The sequence below is a fragment of the Heterodontus francisci genome, chromosome 19 (genome assembly GCF_036365525.1).
Source record: "Heterodontus francisci isolate sHetFra1 chromosome 19, sHetFra1.hap1, whole genome shotgun sequence".
NCBI lineage: Eukaryota > Metazoa > Chordata > Chondrichthyes > Heterodontiformes > Heterodontidae > Heterodontus > Heterodontus francisci.
The window spans coordinates 50354418-50373441 of NC_090389.1; the positions used below are offsets into that span (position 1 = coordinate 50354418).

The following is a 19024-nucleotide window of genomic DNA, read 5'->3' on the forward strand; positions in this document are numbered from 1 at the left end:
TTTCCAATGTCTGTAAGTTATTTTGTGTGGTTAGTACTCTACAGTATAAGTGTGCATGTTCCGTGTGTGGCATTGATCAAAATATGGTTAGCCTTGGCTATATGGAACCGACACTGCTAATGAATTTCCCACCACCAAAAACTATGCCAAGTAATGCACTTCCAGTCCTTTTGGGAAAACATGAGAGCTGATCCTCCATAAAATCGGTAAAATAGTTTTATCACATTTTTATAGTGTCAGTTCAATTGTGTTGCCTCTCTATTAAGCAATAGCATCAGTGTGGCATGCAATAGGCATTAGATTTTGATGCACTGATTTAACTGTAGCATGTCACCTGTTAATGTCAAGTACACTGTATGTTACAAGGATGTTATCAACATATTTCAGTAGCAGGTTGCAACATTTTGCCTTGTAAAATCGGTAGATGGTAGGAGAAGAGTTTTTCTATCTTTTGATGCCTTTAAGAGTTCTTCTGCTCATTTGGGACTTTTATCATTTATTTTTCCTGTCATCAGAGTGGTAGTGCCTTTTCTCAAACTTAGTTTCTGTGTTGCAATTGTTTTTCAGTACAATGTGTTATGATGCCTTACATATTGAAATAGATTTCTTATATGCAGCTTAGATGATTGAGTGCGGCAAGTGGTGTATTTTTATAAGTAGCTTGAGGATGACTGATAGTTTGTTAATAAGTGTCTATTCTGCAGTAATTTTTCTGTGTCTGTCCTTTGATTGCCCCCCACTCCCCTCCCCCGCGCCACCAAACCTCTTTGGATTTTTAATACAATGGATTGTTTCAACATTCGTGCTGTTTATCCCTGATTCTCTTTCAGTACTTGCCTCCATAGCTGAGCTGAAGGTTCCCACACATGTGACTTTTCCAGTGCTTAGACTGCTTTTGCAAGGGCCAGTTGTTCTGCACTGTTTCTACTCACAAATAATAAAACAATTTTATCAGCCATAGTTCTATATCTACTTTAACCCTTCAGGTCTATGATTCTTTCAAAGCTACTCCCCTCCTCCTCTTGAAGACAGTGGTTCATGCTATGGTATTGTTCTAAAGGCACTTGTAGCTCTCTGGTACCTTGCTCTAATGGCCAAACGTAAAGTGTGAACCTTGACAGTGAGCACAGTCAAACTATATGACTGTAGGTGCTATCAAAGCAAAGGCAAATCACTTCATGTCATCACCTAACATCCATGCACATATATATGTACACATATTCCAGAAGGGTTTATTGAATTGTAATCAAGAATGGAATCCCAGTTGGTTTGGTAACATGGTGGTTATGTTGTTTAGTTTAGTTTAGTTTAGAGATACAGCACTGAAACAGGCCCTTCGGCCCACCGAGTCTGTGCCGACCATCAACCACCCATTTATACTAATCCCATATTCCTACCACATCCCCACCTGTCCCTAGATATTTCCCTACCACCTACCTATACTAGGGGCAATTTATAACGGCCAATTAACCTAGCAACCTGCAAGTCTTTGGCATGTGGGAGGAAACCGGAGCACCCGGAGGAAACCCACGCAGACACAGGAAGAACTTGCAAACTCCGCACAGGCAGTACCCAGAATCGAACCTGGGTCCCTGGAGCTGTGAGGCTGCGGTGCTAACCACTGCGCCACTGTGCCACCCAGTTGCTGAGCTAATAATCCACAGGCCAGGGGATGAATGATCCACTGACATGAGTTCAAATCCAATGATGCAGCTGGGGAATTTAAATTGTTACGACCAAGTCGGGAGGAGTGCACTGTCTTTTCTAGTTTCACTTCTGCACAGATCATAACATATATTTAAATGTTTACCTGGTTTGCAGCCAATCATGCACTTTTTTTTATCCCAGAATAAAATACACCAAGCAGGTTTCTTTAATAAACAATAAAATTATCAGTTTATTATAAAAGACTAAACCAGTAACGAAGCACAGCATTAACACGCAGATTGAAATTTGAAAGTTCCGTTTTTAAAATGCCCCCAATTACATTCACACACACTGGAAATAATTACAGAAGTTCTCTCTGCAGAGGTCGATTACAAAGAAAAGACAAAAAAAGACTACTTTGGCCAAATACTTGCTCATACTTGACTCAGAAAACAGAAGGTATGGAAGGAAGTCAGTTGTCCCTTTATTGATCGGGTGTCCGGGGATACGGAAACGGGTCACTGGGATTGTTTCAGAAGCAGTCTGTTCTGGCGATGTCGAGAATTATTCTAGTAGGCTTTACAGTAGAAATGTGGCATCAGGATTTTCCGCCAGCAGACACTTGAATTGCAGGATTTTTTTAAACTTTTCAGGAGCCATGCAACACCAGGGATTTAAGCTTTCCCACACTAGATCTTTGCAGGATTTCTTCAGAGAGGTAGAGAAAGAGGTGAGCTAGGCGATTTCATTTCTTTCCCCCTGGCAGGAAAACACCAACTGTTTTCAAGCAGTTCACACCCCAACTAAACTGAAAACAATGTCCAAACCCCAAACAGAGAGTCAACCTCCGGACCTCCATAAATCTTGACATGTGGCTTCTCTGTAACCATTTTTCCCCAGGTCACCAAGGGTTCTGTTGTTTACTGAGCCCAAAGCACGTGACTTCCAGCACAAGTGATTTTCAAACCGCATCTCAGGTGTTGTTTTGGTGAACTTGGTAAAAAAAATATATCCATGGAATCTTTTCAATTTTAACGCACGTCCTCAAAAAATTAAATGTTAAAAAAAGGGAACACTTTCGTAACACCTCCATACTTGGAGGAATGAAACGCCACTTTTAAATGAGTTTCATTACAAAGAGTAAAAAAAAAGTTGAAACATATTAAAACACACTTACTCACTCATTCTCATTCGCTCTTTACCTATAGCTAATACAGTTTGGCTTTGTACCATCTTTGTACTCTGATAACTCAAAGCAAAGTTAGATTCTAGACAAAGCATTCGCAATTACATTTTCTTTCCACAATGTAGATAATCTTTAAATAATAGGGCTGTAATAGTAAACCCCATTGGAATAGTCTGACATTCTGGTTTTTGAATTTTTGGCAAAGTTTATGACCAAATCAGCCAATTGTGATTTTCTAACAGAGCTTCTAATTGGTTCAAGTGGTCCTTCCAAGTGTAACTATATCAGCACATCATCAAGGTAAACCACACAGTTAGGAACACTTGCTACCATTTGGTTCATTAGTCTCTGAAAAGTGGCTGGGGCATTTTTTAGCCCGTTGGCATCACTCGGCATTGGAAAAGACTGGTATGACAAAGGCCGATATTTCTTTAACTCGGGGTGTTAAAGGAACCTGCCAGTATCCCTTTAACAAATCTATTTTTGTAAGAAATGTGGCACTGCCCACTCTGTCAATACAATCTTCCAAGCATGGAATTGGGTAGGAGTCTGCCTTTGTTTCTGCATTAATCTTTCTGTAGTCTAAGCAGAATCTAGTTTAACAGTCAGGTTTAGGCACTAACACCACTGGGAACTCCAGCTGCTTTAACTGGGTTCAATTAGGTGGTTTTCCAACATGATTTGGATTTCTGCTTTCACCTGGGCCTGTTTCTCTGGACTTAAGTGATAAGGATGCAGTTTTATAGGAAGGGATTCCCCTATATCCACATCATGTCTGACTAAGGTTGTACATCCTGGATTGTCCCTACAGACTTCTTTAAATGCTGAGAGCCTTGTTAGATCTTCTCATTGTCTTGCATCTAAATAGGAAAGCATAGTGTCCAATCTCTCTAACAATTCAGTATTAGCTAACTGGATAGTAGGAGGTTCAATTTGAGAATTGTCTAGGCCTCCTACTGCCTCATCCTCACTATTCCTTTCATCCTTCACTGTCCCTACTACCTGACATATCTGTGCTTGCTTATCTTCCTCCCGGCGATGATATTGTTTCAACATATTGATATGACACAGTCAATTCTTTTTCTGGCAATCTGGAGTGTCAACAAATGATTTACCAATTCCTTTGACCGCTTCATATGGATGACTGAACCGTGCTTTCAGCAATTCACCCTGTAAAGGCAGTAATACTAACACCTCATCCCCTGGTTGAAATGTTCAGGTCTTGACATGCTTGTCTGCCCATTTCTTCATGGTTGTTTGGGAGCTTTCCAGTGTTCCTGAGCCACTTTGCAGGCTCTCGTGAGTCACTCCCGGAACAAGGATACATAATCTCGTACAGAAGATTTGTCCCTCTGTTCTAAAAACTTAACTTTAATTAGTTTCAGAGGACCTCTTATCTCATGTTCATAAACAAATTCAAAAGGACTAAAACCAGTAGACTCATTAGGTAAATCCCCAGTGGCAAACAGAAGAAATTCTAGCCTTTTATCACAACCATGGGGATATTCATGACAGTATGCTCTGATCATCATTTTGAGGGTCTGATGGTACCTTTCTAAAGCTCCCTGTATCTGTGGGTGGTAGGCTGAAGAATGTAACTGTGTTATACCCAAATTATTCAGAACTTACTGGAAAATTTTGGACATAAAATTGGAACCTTTATCCAACTGAAACTCATTGGCACTAATCCATATCTAGTAAAGAACTGGGTTAACTTCTCCACCATTACCTGAACAGAAATTGTTCTCAAGGGAATGGCCTCTGGGAACCAAATAGTCATATCCATAATAGTGAGTATATATTGGTGTCCCACTTTTGTTTTCAGTAAAGGTCCTACACAGTCTACCAACACCCTACTAAATGGTTCCCCAAAAACTGGTATAGGAATTAGAGGTGCTGGTTTTATGGCAGGTTGCAGTTTTCCCACAATCTGGCACATATGGCTCATTTTACAAAACTGCACCACGTCTTTGGTAAGACCTAGCCAGTAAAAATGTCGACCTGTACGTGATTGGGTCTTCCGAATCCCCACACGTCCCACTATAGCAGGGTTGTCCAATATATGGCCCGAAGGTGTAAATTGTTCGTGAGGCCATTCCTCATCCTCACCGTGACCGGAGATAAGAAATTTCCCTTGTCAAATCGACATTTAAACTGTTGTGCTGTCAGTTTCTAAGCTGACAGCTGCTGATATCAGGAACAGCGGTTTCCCAACAGACTTGGGGTTTTCTGGTGGATTCTGACTTTTTCCTAAAAAAAAAGCCTGCCGGAAAACCCCGAGTTTTTTGGGGTACGGCTGTTTCCAATGTCAGCAGCTGTCAGCTGTGAAACTGACCAATCATCTGCTGAGTGTTCCACTGTCTAACTGCGTGTGAGAGAGAGGGAAGGGGAGGGAGGAGAGACAGAGAGAGAGAGGAGGGGGGACAGAGAGAGAGAGAGAGGGGACACAGAGAGAGAGAGAGAGACAAAGGGGGACAGAGAGAGAGGTGGAGAAAGGGGGACAGAGAGAGAGGCGGAGAAAGGGGGACAGAGAGAGAGGGGGAGCGACAGAGAGAAAGAGAAAGGCGAGAGGGAGGGAGAGACAGAGAGAGAAAGGGGACACAGAGAGCGGGGAACACTGAGCAGGGAACTCGGAGGTCTGAGTGGGGAATGAGGAACAAGGATTGGGGATCCCTGGAGACATGGGGGGTGGCGAGAGAGAGGGAGGGAGAGGTATAGAGAGGGTGGGGTGGAGAGGGACAGAGAGATGGCGGAGAGTCAGGAGAAGGAGACAGAGAGAGTAGGAGAGGGAGACAAAGAGATGGACAGACAGAGAGGGGGAGAGAGAGAGACAGAGGGGGGAGAGAGAGTCAAAGAGTCATTTACTTACAGCACAGAAGGATGCCATTCTGTCCATTGAGCCCATGCCTGCTCTCCATGGAGCTATGCAGTCAGACCCACTTCCTGGCTTGATCCCCATAGTCCTGCAAGTCTGTTTCTCTCAGGTAGCCAATCAACTTCCTCTTGAAGTCATGCATCATCTCCACTTCCACCCCCCTTGTGGGTAGCGAGTTCCAGGTCATTACCACCCACTGTGTAAAAAGAAGTGCTTCCTCATATTCTCCCTGCATCTTTTGCACAAAACTTTCAATGTGTCCTCTAGTCTTAGAGGGGAGGGGGGAGGGAAGAGAGAACAAGACACACACACAGAGCACGGGGAGAGGGGGGGAGACAGATTAAGGTCTCTCCTGAAAGATGGACATCGATCCAGAATACTTTGTATTGCTACATCAAGTGTGCGGGCAGAGATTGGCTGCTTATGCAAGCAAAAACAATGCCAGGTATGTCACTAAATAAGTTTCAATATAGTGACAAGAAAGTAAGTCAATAAATTAGACTTCTCATTTAAAACTTCTTCACAAAAATGCACATTTGTTGTTGTTTTTATTAGTAAGATAAATTTTTTATGCCTTTATCTTTCAAAATTTGCTCATTGGCCCCCTGGGCCGAGCAAAAATCATAATGCGGCCCTCTGTCAGTAAAGGATGGACAAGCCTGCGATATAGGAATTTCATAGGCTATCCTTAATAATTCCTGGTGATAGTTAGGCGGTGCTATTATCTGATGAACATTCTTTGTCCGCAGGTCTGTGAGGAAGTCTCTACTTCCTCATCACAATCCCATTTTTAATTTAGTAGCTTCAGCTTCAGTTAGAGCCAATTGTGCCACTTTATTTTACTCAGGATTGGCTTGCTGAGCCTTGATCAGAGAAGGCTAACTAAACATTTCCTTTGGATTATCCAAGTTCCCAAAGAAAGTTTCAGATATTCAGCTGTCTGTCTGTAGTGCCAATTTTACCTCTGACAATGTAATTTGTTTAGCCATTGCTCGGGTCACTACACATGAAGGATAAATTCCTGGAACCTTTTCATGCAACTGTTCTGTCTCCTTAACTTCACTTGGTTTTTCCGTGACTACTGCAGAAGCTACTACCTTCACTCAACCAAATCATTTCCCAGGAGTAGGTCAACTCCATCTACAGGCAAACTATGGACAACCGCTATAGTTGCCGTTCCAGACATTCGGTCACATTCCAGGTACACTCGATGCAAAGGTATGAGTATATACTCCCCACCGATGCCATTCACTAAAACCTTGGCATTCAAAGTGCTCACTGGTGGAAAGGTTATGCCTTTCCCCAGTAAAAGAGTTTGGGTAGTTCCTGTATCTCTAAGTATAACTTTAGCTTTACCTGCCTTACTTGAGGGATAAGGAGGTACTTTTCCTTTTAACAAGAATTCCTTATAACTGTCAGGTATCTCGTTCATGTGCCCCCACACACAGTGGTTTTTTTTGTACTTGGCCTTAGAGCTGCAGTCAGAGCTACAGCCTGATCTGTCATACTCCCGGTCAGGGCCCCTTTCTCTGCATTGGCCTTGTGCACCCCAAGAAGTTCCATGGGTTTATCTCATAACTTCTAGCATTCTGCACAAAGGTGTCCCACCTTGTGACAATGGTAACACTTAGGCTTTCGGACCTCACCTCACCCTCAGCACCTTCCTTTCTGGCTCGAGGAAGAGATCCCGAGGGGTTTCCAGCTGTCCTTTCTTGTCCCCGGCTACTTGCCTTTCTTTCACCCTCCTACCTTCTATCCTTCTTGGGTTTGTGGGGGTGACAGACAAAGGGTTTGGGCTTGTAAACAAGCTCATAATCATCAGCGATCTCAAATGCCTGTCTCGCTGTTAAAACCTTCTGGTTTTCTACATGGGTTCTTACTAACAGAGGGAGTAAATTTTTAAATTCTTCAAGGACAGTTATTTCCCGAAGGTTCTCATACATGGCCTCTGACTTTAGTGCCACATCCAAGGATCAAAATTAATTTGCTTTACCCTCTCAAATTCTATATAAGTCTGCCCAGGCTGTCCCGGAGGTTCCGAAATCTCTGCCTGTACCCTCCAGGGACTAACCCATAAGCAGCGAGAATAGCCTTTTATGTCATCTCATTATCTGCAGAAGCCTCCTCAGAAAGCATAGCATAAAGTTCATGAGCTCTGCCCATCAACCTGCTTTGCATAAGCAGTGTCCAATTTTCTTTCGGCCACCTCATCTGTTTAGCTAGCTTTTCAAAAGAAATGAAAAATGCCTCTACTTCCCTTTCCTGAAACCTCAGGAGAGCTTGCACAAATTTAAACAGCTGTCCACTGGGTCTTGGGCTGGAGTTAGATCTTTCCTCCTCAGAACTTTCACTGTAATCAAAGCCTGCCTTTTGTTTCAGTTCCAGCTTTTTAAATTTGAATTCCCTTTCTTCTCTTTCTCTTTGAAATGCTCTCTCTTTTGCCCTTTCCTCTCTATCAAGTTCCAGTCTTTTCATTGTCAATTCTCTTTCCTGTTCAAGCGTATGTTTTTCCAATTCAAAGTGAATCCTAACTAATTCAACGGTACTACCATCCAGTTCGCCTTTTCCTTCTTCCAATTTCAAATGATGTGCTATTACCTCAATTATATCTGCTTTCTTAGCTCCTGACCTTAACACCAACTTTTCTGCCAATTCCTTTAGCCTAAACTTGGGTACGTTTCTCAAATCACTCAGGGATACATCCTCCTTCTCCAGAAAGGGCGTAACAGCTGACAAAGACATTCCGGTAGAGTACTTTAACGCACATGAAGCCTTTATTTTTACTTTTCCTCTTTTCAATTAGTATTACCCAACTTACAATTGCATGTCGTCAGCTTTGGGTATCCCAGACGAACTCCCAATTATATGTTACGACCAAGGCGGGAGGGGTCCACTGTCTTTTCTAGTTCCATTTCTCCACAGATCACGACATATATATTTAAATGTTTACCAGGTTACCAGTACAGACAATCATACACTTTCTTATCCCAGAATAAAATATACCAACCAGGTTTCTTTAATAAACAACAAAATTATCAGTTTATTAAATTAAATTTAAAAAATTTAAAAATCAAAAATTAAAAAAATATAAATTAAAATTAAAATTTAAAAAAAATTAAATTAAAATTAAATAAATTAAATTTAAAAAATTAAAGTAAAAAATTAAATTAAAAATTAAATAAAAGAAGATTTAATCAGTAACGAAGCAAAGCATTAACACACAGATTGAAATATGAAGGTTCCCTTTTTAAAATTCCCCAGTTACACACACACACTGAAAAAAAATACAGAAGTTCTCTGCAGACAAAAAAAAGATATAAAAGACTACTTTGGCCAAATACTTGCTAATTCTTGACGCAAAAAAGAGAAGATATGGAAGGAAATCAGTTGTCCCTTTTGTGGTCTAGCATCTGGGTATACGGAAACGGGTCTCTGGGATCGTTTCAGTCGCAGTCTGTTCTGGAGATGTTGAGAATTATTCTAGTAGGCTTTCCAGGAGAAATGTAGCAAGAGGCTTTTCCGCCAGCACACACTTGAATCGCAGGATTTTGTTTTCAGCTTTTCAGGAGTTATGTAGCACTAGGGATTTTAGCTCTCCCAGAATAGATCTTTGCAGGATTTCTTCAAAGAGGTAGAGAAGGAGGTGAGTTGGGTGATTTCTTTTTTTCCGTGGCAGGAAAACACCAACTGTCTTCAAGCGGTTCACAGCCCAACTAATGACTGAAAACAATGTCCAAACCCCAAACAGAGAGTCGACCTCCTGACCTCCATAAATCTTGACATGTGGTTTCTCTGTAACCATTTTCCCCCAGGTCACCAAGGGTTTTGTTGTTTACTGAGCCCAAAGCACATGACTTCCAGCACAGGTGGTTTTCAAATCACATCTCAAGTGTCCTTTCGGTGAACTTGGTTAAAAAAAAAACACATCCATGGAATCTTTTCAGTTTTAACACAAGTGGAAGCACTTTCGCAACAAGATTCAGTTAATTAAGTAAATCGGCAATTAAAAGCTGTTATCAGTAATGGACATCATTAAACTACTGAATTGTTGTAATAACCCATCGGGTTCATTAATGTCCTTTTGGGAAGGAAATCTGCCATCCTTAACCAGTCTGGCAAAGATATGACTCCAGACCCACAGCAATGTGATTTACTCTTAACTGCCCTCTGAAATGGCCTAGTAAGCCATTCAGTTGCACAAAAGTGCTCTGAAAAGCAATAGCATCTCATGGAATCATAGAATGGTTACAGCACAGAAGGAGGCCATTTGGCCCTCTGTCTATGCTGGCTTTCTGCAAGAGCAATTCAGCTAATCCCACTACCCTGCCCTTTCCGCATTGCCCTGCAAAATTCTTGTCTTCAGATAATTATCCAATTCATTTTTAAAGTTATGATTGAACTGCCTCCACCACACTCTCAGGCAGTGCATTCCAGATCCTAACCACACGCTGTGTAAAATAGTTTTTCCTCAGGTTGCCTTTGGTTCTTTTACCAATCACCTTAAATTGCTATCCTTTGGTTCTTGGCCTCTGGGTCAATGGGAACAGCTTTTCCATATCTATTCTGCCCAGACCCCTCATGATTTTGAACACTTCTGTCAAATCTCTCAACATTCTCTTTTCGAAGGAGAACAGCCCCAGCTTCTCCAATCAATCTACATCCTTCATCCCTGGAACCATTCTCGTAAATCTTTTCCGTGCCCTCTCCAATGCCTTCACATCCTTCCTAAAGTGTGGTCCCCGGAACTGGACACAATATACCAGTTGAGCCCGAACCTGTGTTTTTTAAAGGTTCACCATAACTTCATTGCGTTTGTACTCTATACTTCTAGTTATAAAGCCCAGGATATTGTATGCCTATTAACCACTTTCTCAAACTGCCTTGTTACAAACTGCCTTGTTACTTTCAACGATGTGTGCACAAACGGCCGTGGGTCCCTCTGCTCCTGCACCTCTCTTAGAATTGTATCCTTTATTTTATATTGCATCTCCTCATTCTTCCTACCAAATGTATCACTTCACATGTCTCTGCATTAAATTTCATCTGCCACCAGCCTGTCTATGTCCTGAAGTCTATCACTATCCTCCTCACAGTTCACAATACTTCCAAGTTTTGTGTCATCTGCAGATTTTGAAATTGTGCCCTGCAAGTCAAGGCCATTAATATAGATCAAGAAAAGCAGCAGTCCTTGTACCAGAACCCCACAGTATACCTTCCTCCAGTCTGAGAAACAACTGTTTACCACTATTCTCTGTTTCCTGCCACTCAGCAAAGTTCATATCCATGCAGCCACTGTCCCTTTTATTCCATGAGCTTTAACTTTGCTGATAAGCCTGTTATGCAGCACTTTATGAAGCGCCTTTTGGAAGTCCATGTACACCACATCAATCGCATTACCCTCATCAACCCTCTCAGTTACCTCATCAAAAAACTCAATCAAGTTATTTCAATAAAATTTGCCTTTAACAAATCCATGCTGGCTTTCCTTAATTAATCCACACTTGTTCAAGTGACTGTTAGTTTTGTCCTGGGTTATTGTTTCTAAAAGCTTTCCCAACAATGAGGTTAAACTGACTGGCCTTTAGTTGCTGGGCTAATTCTTACATCTTTTGTTAAACAACTCCCTCCCTAACAGCACTGTGGGTGTCCCTACACAACATGGACTTCAACAGTTCAATAAGCTGAGGGCAATTAGGGATTGGCAATGAATCCTGCCGTTGCCTGTGACTCCCACATACCGTCAATTAATTTTTAAAAATCATGAGGGAACATGGATGTCAAAGAATTGTCTATCTTATTTCATAAAATCCAGAGCATAATTTTAGATCTTCTCTTGATATTTGACAACCAAATAGAAAGGCATAGGCTTAGTACAAGCAGAATTTGTAATTAGTTATCCATAAGCGGGCATGACGTTACTTAAGCGGGCATGATGTTACTGTGGTCACCATGCGATCCAACAGGTAGTTAGTCATCCTGGTGATTTTCTTTGGCACACATTCACATTTGACAATTGGAAAGTTACTGCTCTAGATCAGGAATAACTGACTGTTTGCCCTTGATGGACTGGAATACTTTTATGTCATTGCCCCCTTCCCATGAGCTCCATGACTTCACTGCCACCACCTCTGAGATAAACCAATTCAGCACACACAAGGGACCAAATATGGAGCATTTCAAGTCCATATTTCTCAGTACCACACCACCTTGTACATTTTCCTATTGAGTCATTTGGGGAATTACAATCTTTTTAAAAATTGCATCTTAAACAGAGTCACTCCATAAAATAACAAAAGTTTATACAGTATTTAGTTCCTCAGAGGTGTTATCCTTGGCTCATTGATAGCACTGTCACCTGCTTCAAAGATTTGAGCACATAATCTAGGCTGACACTTCTGTGCAGTACTGAGGGAATGCTGCACTGTCAGAGTTATCACTTTTTCGATGTGGTATTAAACCGAAGCTCATCTGCCCTCTCAGTTGGACATAAAAGAGCCCATAGTATTATTTAAAGAAGAGTTCTCCTGGTGTTCTGGCTAACATTATCCCTCAGCCAGCATCACTAAAAAATAGATTAGTTGGTCATTTATCTCATTCCAATTTGTGGAATCTTGCTGGGTGCAAATTGGCTGCAATGTTTTCCCACAACAGTGTCTGCACTTTTAAAAATAGTTCATTGACGGTGAACTACTTTGGGAAATATTAAGATCATGAAAGGCACTATATAAGTGCAAATTCTTTCTTTCTTGCTTTCATACAATGTTAAGGTTAGTCATTTATCCTGTCAATCACTTTGATATCTGAAATATATTGAAATCACTTTTTATACAATGTTCTCTGACGACAAGATGAGTAAATAGTGACTGATAGTGGGAGGGACTTCAGTGGAACTGGAAGAGCTTGGAAAGCTACCAAGTTCCTTCTGGTAACTGCTATTAATGAAAATTAAGAGGAGATCCAAAAGAAGTGTCCAAAATTGTGAAGGGTTTTTATGAGGTAAATGGAGCATAAATTAATGATTATCACTAAAAGTATGAAGGGAGAGGTTAGAATTTTTCTTATGCATGAGCCTGTTAGAACATGGAATGTCATACTAGAAAAAGTGACGGAATCAGCATGCATAACAGTTTTTTAAAAAGGGTAATGGATCAATAAATGAAAAAGAAAAAAAATTAAATGGGAATGGGGAAAAGGCAGAGAAATGGATGAAGTGGACAGAGAGCTGCCAGACATGAAGAACCAAATAGACTCCTTTTGTAGTGTAACAAACAATAATTCCACAATCAACCAGATGAAGAAAGAGAACAAAATCTAAGACAATCAGAGGCAAATTACCCAAAGTTAAACCCATAAGAAGTGAAAAAAATGTTTTTTGACAATGGTGATATGTAACTTTACTAATAAGTTTAGATAAGATGGAATGAAACAATGTGTTCAGTGGTTTGTATCCTACCTGAGTCATATATATGTAGTACTAATATTTACCATCTGTTTTTCTGGCCCGCATTTCAGAGCAGGGGTTTAACCACCTTCATAGAATTCAAGACTACAATGTTCATGTGATATGTATATGGCACTTGCTGCCAGCACAACAGGACCCCATTTAGCTGTCCTGATAAATCATTCGAAAAAAAAGGTCTGCAAAATTCTGTTAGAGGTGACTCGTACCTTTTTGCTAAATATCTAGCTAAAAGCTTCAGTTGTTCACAGATTATGCAGAGTGGGAGGCGATTAAAGTGTTAAGTTCTTGATGGGGTTAGTTGCATTCATTCAGTCTACAGAGCTTAAGATGGCACACACTAGGAGTGAGGTAACCCAAAAACCACATGAGGTAATCCAAAGAATGTAATTTGCAGTCGAAGTTAATCGCTATACTTTTGAAATCTTTAATCGGTGGAATGCTGTGTAAGCACCTAGCCTGAAGCATGGAGAATCCTATGTTTTCGAACAGCTTTTGCTTTCAGACAATCCAAAACTTCATTGCCAAATGCTGGCTGGGGTCTGATGCAGCCTGATAGTGTCCTGAAGGCGTATTGAGGCTCACAGAGCCTGAAAGAGACCCTACGGCTCAATGACTTGCATCAAGAACATGACATTGAATTCAAACGTGTTATCCAGAAGCAAACTAAGAGGAATGAGAGCTGCCATTTACAGCAGTTCTGACAACAATTGCTCTGATGACTGAGATTTAAGGATTGCTTAAACATGACTGGTACCAAGGCGGTCAACTCACATTGTTTGTGACAGGATGTCACAACTAACATTTTTTGATCTGAATGATAGAGTGCACGAACAGCAGCACAAACTATAGCCCACCACAATACTATAGGTTAGTTTAGAGTCCTAGCAAGTGCTATCCTGAAGAGAATTCACAAGGTGAGCGGCTGTGCATTATTGACAGTTCTGCCACATAAGTCTTTTACACAACATGAGCAAATTTACAATAAAAGCAAAATACTGTAGATGCTGGAAATCTGAAATAAAAATGATAAGTGCTGGAAATGCTCAGCAGGTCTGGCAGCATATATGGAGAGAGAAACAGAATGAACGTTTCAGGTTGATGACCTTTCATCAGAACATCTGATGAAAGGTCATCGACCTGAAATGTTTACTCTGTTTCTCTCTCCACAGATGCTGCCAGACTTGCTGAGTATTTCCAGCACTTTTTTTATTTATGAGCAAATCTATACAGTATTTTAGAAAGCAATAAGGAAATCAGCATTTATTCACAATAGTGCTTCATTTTGATGTTCTGCCCACCAATTGCTATGCATAGATTATGATTATGTCTGATAGTGGTTAGTATTCAGGAGAATCTTTATCATGCCTGCTATGGCAATTTGTCCAATGTCCTTTTTCAGTTGTGCTTCCCGAGGAATAACCTTGTTTAACTTTGTGATTATATCTATTTTCTTCCTTTCATTCGTTCCCTTTGTAAGTTATTTCTTCCACCAAGGGCAGCACAGTGGCGCAGTGGTTAGCACCGCAGCCTCACAGCTCCAGCGACCCGGGTTCAATTCTGGGGACTGCCAGTGTGGAGTTTGCAAGTTCTCCCTGTGTCTGCGTGGGTTTCCTCCGGGTGCTCCAGTTTCCTCCCACATGCCAAAGACTTGCAGGTTGATAGGTTAATTGGCCTTTATAAATTGCCCCTAGTATAGGTAGGTGGTAGGGAAATATAGTGACAGGTGGGGATGTGGTAGTAATGTGGAATTAGTGTAGGATTAGTATAAAATGGGTGGTTGATGGTCGGCACAGACTCAGTGGGCCGAAGGGCCTGTTTCAGTGCTGTATCTCTAAAAAAAAACTCCTACTGACTGTATTCCTCCATTGCTCTTGAGCATGAGGTGCACTTTTCAAAAGGTAAACATGAATGAAATAAAAAGTTTTCTACAAGGTCAGATCATGCCAGCTAACAAACCAGCTGAAAACTGACAAGAGCATCTCATATATGTGTTGGCAGCCCTATTACTTCCATGATATAAATCTACTACAATAGCAATACAGCATAAGCATTACTATGAAGTATTGTAATGGTTCCTCAATATCAAAAATTCATTTTAAAAGCTTTTTTGTTGCAGGGTAACTATGTTAATCTTTTCAATTAAAATATATTTTAACCCATCTGTTTTGAGTTTATGCTTCATTAGCTTTAAGGAAGTAACTAATTACTCAGTGGGAATTTTTCAAGTATAAATCATTAGTGGGGAACTTCAGCCTTCACCAGAATATCCCTTGTTTTCAAAATCACAGGTAATGCATCTCACATTTCCCGACATTTGCTGACAGCAAATAAGATGCCTCACCACTGGCACATGCTGGAAAAAAAATCAGGAAATGTGTAGATTTTGTTATGAAGCTTGGTAAGTTTAAAGGAAAGCACAATTATCTTCATCTGTTTCTCTTTATTTATTCAGGTCAGCCAGTATACATTTGCAATGTGCAGTTACCGGGAGAAAAAAGCTGAGCCTCAGGAACTGCTGCAACTGGATGGATACACAGTGGATTACACTGATCCACAGCCAGGTGAAAGGCTTCACTGCACAACTATTAAATCAATTCAACACTGACATCTGGGGAAAACGATGTAACATAAAACATGAAACAGCTGCATAGCAGGTGGCTTTTCTTTGGCACTTTCCAACTATTATTTTGTAACATTACCACCATAACTTTAAAAAAGGCTATTCATAATTCTATCACCAATCATCTAGCATGCCACTGTTCATGACAGGGAAGAGATTTTAATCTTCAGTGCCTTGGCAGTAACCTGCCAAGATGGATTATCGCCCTGTGTAGAACCCACCTGGTAGAAGTCCCACACTACCATGCCTATTCTTGGCAATTTCCACTGTCTTCCCATTACCCAGTATGTTGAATTAAAAATTTACAATCCCCTCCACAGTGTCATCTCACTTTGCATCACTCTAACTGTGCATTTCATTCCATATTCTTTGTTTTTTGATTTTTGACCTTTGCATTCCTCTTCCACTTCAGTACTGATGGAGTGCTGCACTGTCAGAGGTGCCGTCTTTCAGATGAGACATTAAACCGAGGTCCCATCTGCCTGCTCGGGTGGATGTAAAAGATCCCATAGCACCTTTTCGAAGAAGAGCAGGGGAGTTATCCCTGGTATCCTGGTCAATATTTATCCCTCAATCGACATCACAAATTCAGATTATCTGGTCATTGTCACTTTGCTGTTGGTGGGAGTTTGCCGTGTGTTTACTGGCCCCGGCGTTTCCTGCATTACAACAGTGACTACACTTCAAAAAGTACTTCATTGGCTGTAAAATGGTTTGGGAAGTCAGGAGATGTCTGAAAACGGCGGCGGACAAAAACATTGGCGGCCCGCACACACATGCCGCACGTCGCGGAGCCGCGATATTAAATGCAGCGGTCATTTAAATAGCCGGGGCAAACTGCCCACCCCGATGACGTGGAAGGGGCGGGCGGTCTGTCCCCGGCAATGGCGTTAGCTGCCTTTGTGCAGGCGCTAACGCCATTTTTAAAGGGCTTCGAGCCCTACATTTCAATTTAAATATTTAAAGAGACATTGATTTTAAAAATTTAAATAAATTGATCTTGCCCCTCTCCCATCCCCCTCCCATTAACCATAGATTAATTACATGCCCTCTACCCCCCCCAAAACACTTAGCTTCTGCACCTGACCTTTCCCCTCCGCCCTCCAAAGTGCAACGTTACACTTTACCCCTTCCCACCATCCCCTACACCAATGAGATGACTGTGACCTTACACCCTGCCCCCCCCCCCCCCACCCCACAGTGAAACTTACCTGCTCTCCCCCCTCCCCACCAGTGTTCCGCCCCGGATCCCCAGTCGGAGATCCGAAGGCGCGGGAGTGCAGGCCACTGGCATGAATATCGCACCAGGACAGATGGCGGGAGCGTAAAGGTAATTTATTTGTTTATTTAAATTAATTTACATATTTAAATTGGCCTCCCGTCACCGAGCTGCAGGGGGGCCACCATGGGGCCTTGCCACCGGCGGCAATATCAGACCGGACCTTCTTGGCATTGAGGCCCATAGTGGGCCTCTCCCGGAGGCATTTTCCAGCCCCCACCCCCATCACGACCCCCGACGTCAGGGGGTCTGTAAAATTCGCCCCAGAGATTTCAGCCTTCTTAGTCCTACACTGGAACTCTGTCCCTGACTACTACTCAGTTTTACGACTTCTGTTACCACATTCAAAGTCCTCCTTGAAACCTATTTCTTTACTGTTAAGATCCTTGTGGAGATCACCAACAAACGAAAAGTATCGAATCCACCAACTGTCCCCAATTTAAGAAACAAAAAATCAAACGGACAAGATCTCACTTTTATAAATTTTACTTTAACACTCAAACCAAAGCCAACATAATTTAAACATGAACTAATAGTTAAATCACAGTCGATAGATATCTTAAAGTTACACGTTAACTATCAGATGCAACAAGATGGTCCTTACAGGTCTTCAGAATAGCCTTATTAGCAAGGTGGTACTGAACAGTCCCAAAGTCCTTCAGGTCTTTGAGCTTTTCCAGTCGATCTCCAAATCCCATCTCTACAAAATGCAAACATTGGCTTCCACTCGATGGCAGCTTCTTTGCAAGCTGAACCTCACCAAAACTACGGAAACAGCACACCCTTCCAGAACCTCTGGGGTTTTTCTCACAATAGTCCTGATGGTGTAGTTTCACGGATAACTCTCTGTCACCGAAGATAATGGTAGCACCTTGTATTTTCCAAGGGTCAGCTGCCAGAAAACAGATTCCAATTCAAAGAGCTTGTCATTTTAAAACCAAGATCTCTCAGCTTTTTCCAATTTAGCAGCCCTGGGAGACTCTTTTCAAACAGTTTTGCAGTTTCTTTAAGCAATCAACCTTCCAGCTTTTTCAACTGGCTTCTTGTGAAGCACTGACAGCCTTTTTACCCCTGTGCTAAAGTCTGTAGAGTTTTTTTGAAACTGAAAATAAAAACTTCCAGTCACATGACCTTGGTAGACAAAACAACTGTTTGTTTTCAATAAAAGCAAAATACTGCGGATGCTGGAAATCTGAAATAAAAACAATAAATGCTGGAACCACTCAGCAGGTCTGGCAGCATCTGTGAAAAGAGAAGCAGAATTAACGTTCGGGTCAGTGACCCTTCTTCTTCAATCTCAGGACTTTTTGTTTGTCTAAACCTGGGTTTGACTTCCAACCTGGAAACCCCAAGCCCCAAATCAGGGACCACCTTAAAAACACAAACACAAGCTGTACAGAACTCAGTTTTCACACAAAGACTTCATTGCATTACCACATATGGTCTCCTCCACTAAATCATCACCAACTACTGCTTGGTGTTCATTTGCACCATGGAACATTTTGGAACATTATTGTTGCTATGTATTTGCAATTTGTCGTTGTAACAGTGTAATGCAAATCAAATTTAATTTGTGAAAAGCAAAAACGTTGACATTTTAGATGGGGTGCATTGATCCTATCAACAGAGAAAAATTTGCTGCCAAAAGGTTTGAAAATCTTGTACGGTGACATTTATTTTTCACCTCATACATCATTCATCTATAATATATAAAATTCTTACATGTGCATGCACTTCCCTGTCTCCAAAATCCTATTTCCTGTTGTCATATATTTGTCACAATTTCATGTCAACTTTTTCATTATAAATTCCTATGGCCACATTAATAATGAAAGTTGACTGTGTAAAATTGTGAATACTGTAATTACATCCTCCCTCCAGTGGTTGTGCTACAGTACTTCAGTTTTGCCCCACAGCCTGCAGTGAAATTCTTAACCTCCAATCTAGTCTACATC

At 41.3% G+C, this 19024-nt stretch overlaps 1 protein-coding gene across 5 annotated transcripts in view; it reads left to right on the forward strand.

Annotated features, from left to right (window-relative positions):
* cadpsa (Ca2+-dependent activator protein for secretion a) overlaps positions 1-19024 on the forward strand; it is a 593453-nt gene that overhangs the window by 364937 nt on the left and 209492 nt on the right. For all 5 annotated transcript variants that reach the window (XM_068051590.1, XM_068051591.1, XM_068051593.1 and 2 more), the window contains exon 10: positions 15623-15731. In XM_068051590.1, the coding sequence (XP_067907691.1) occupies positions 15623-15731 (109 nt within the window). The remainder of the gene's footprint in view (positions 1-15622; positions 15732-19024) is intronic.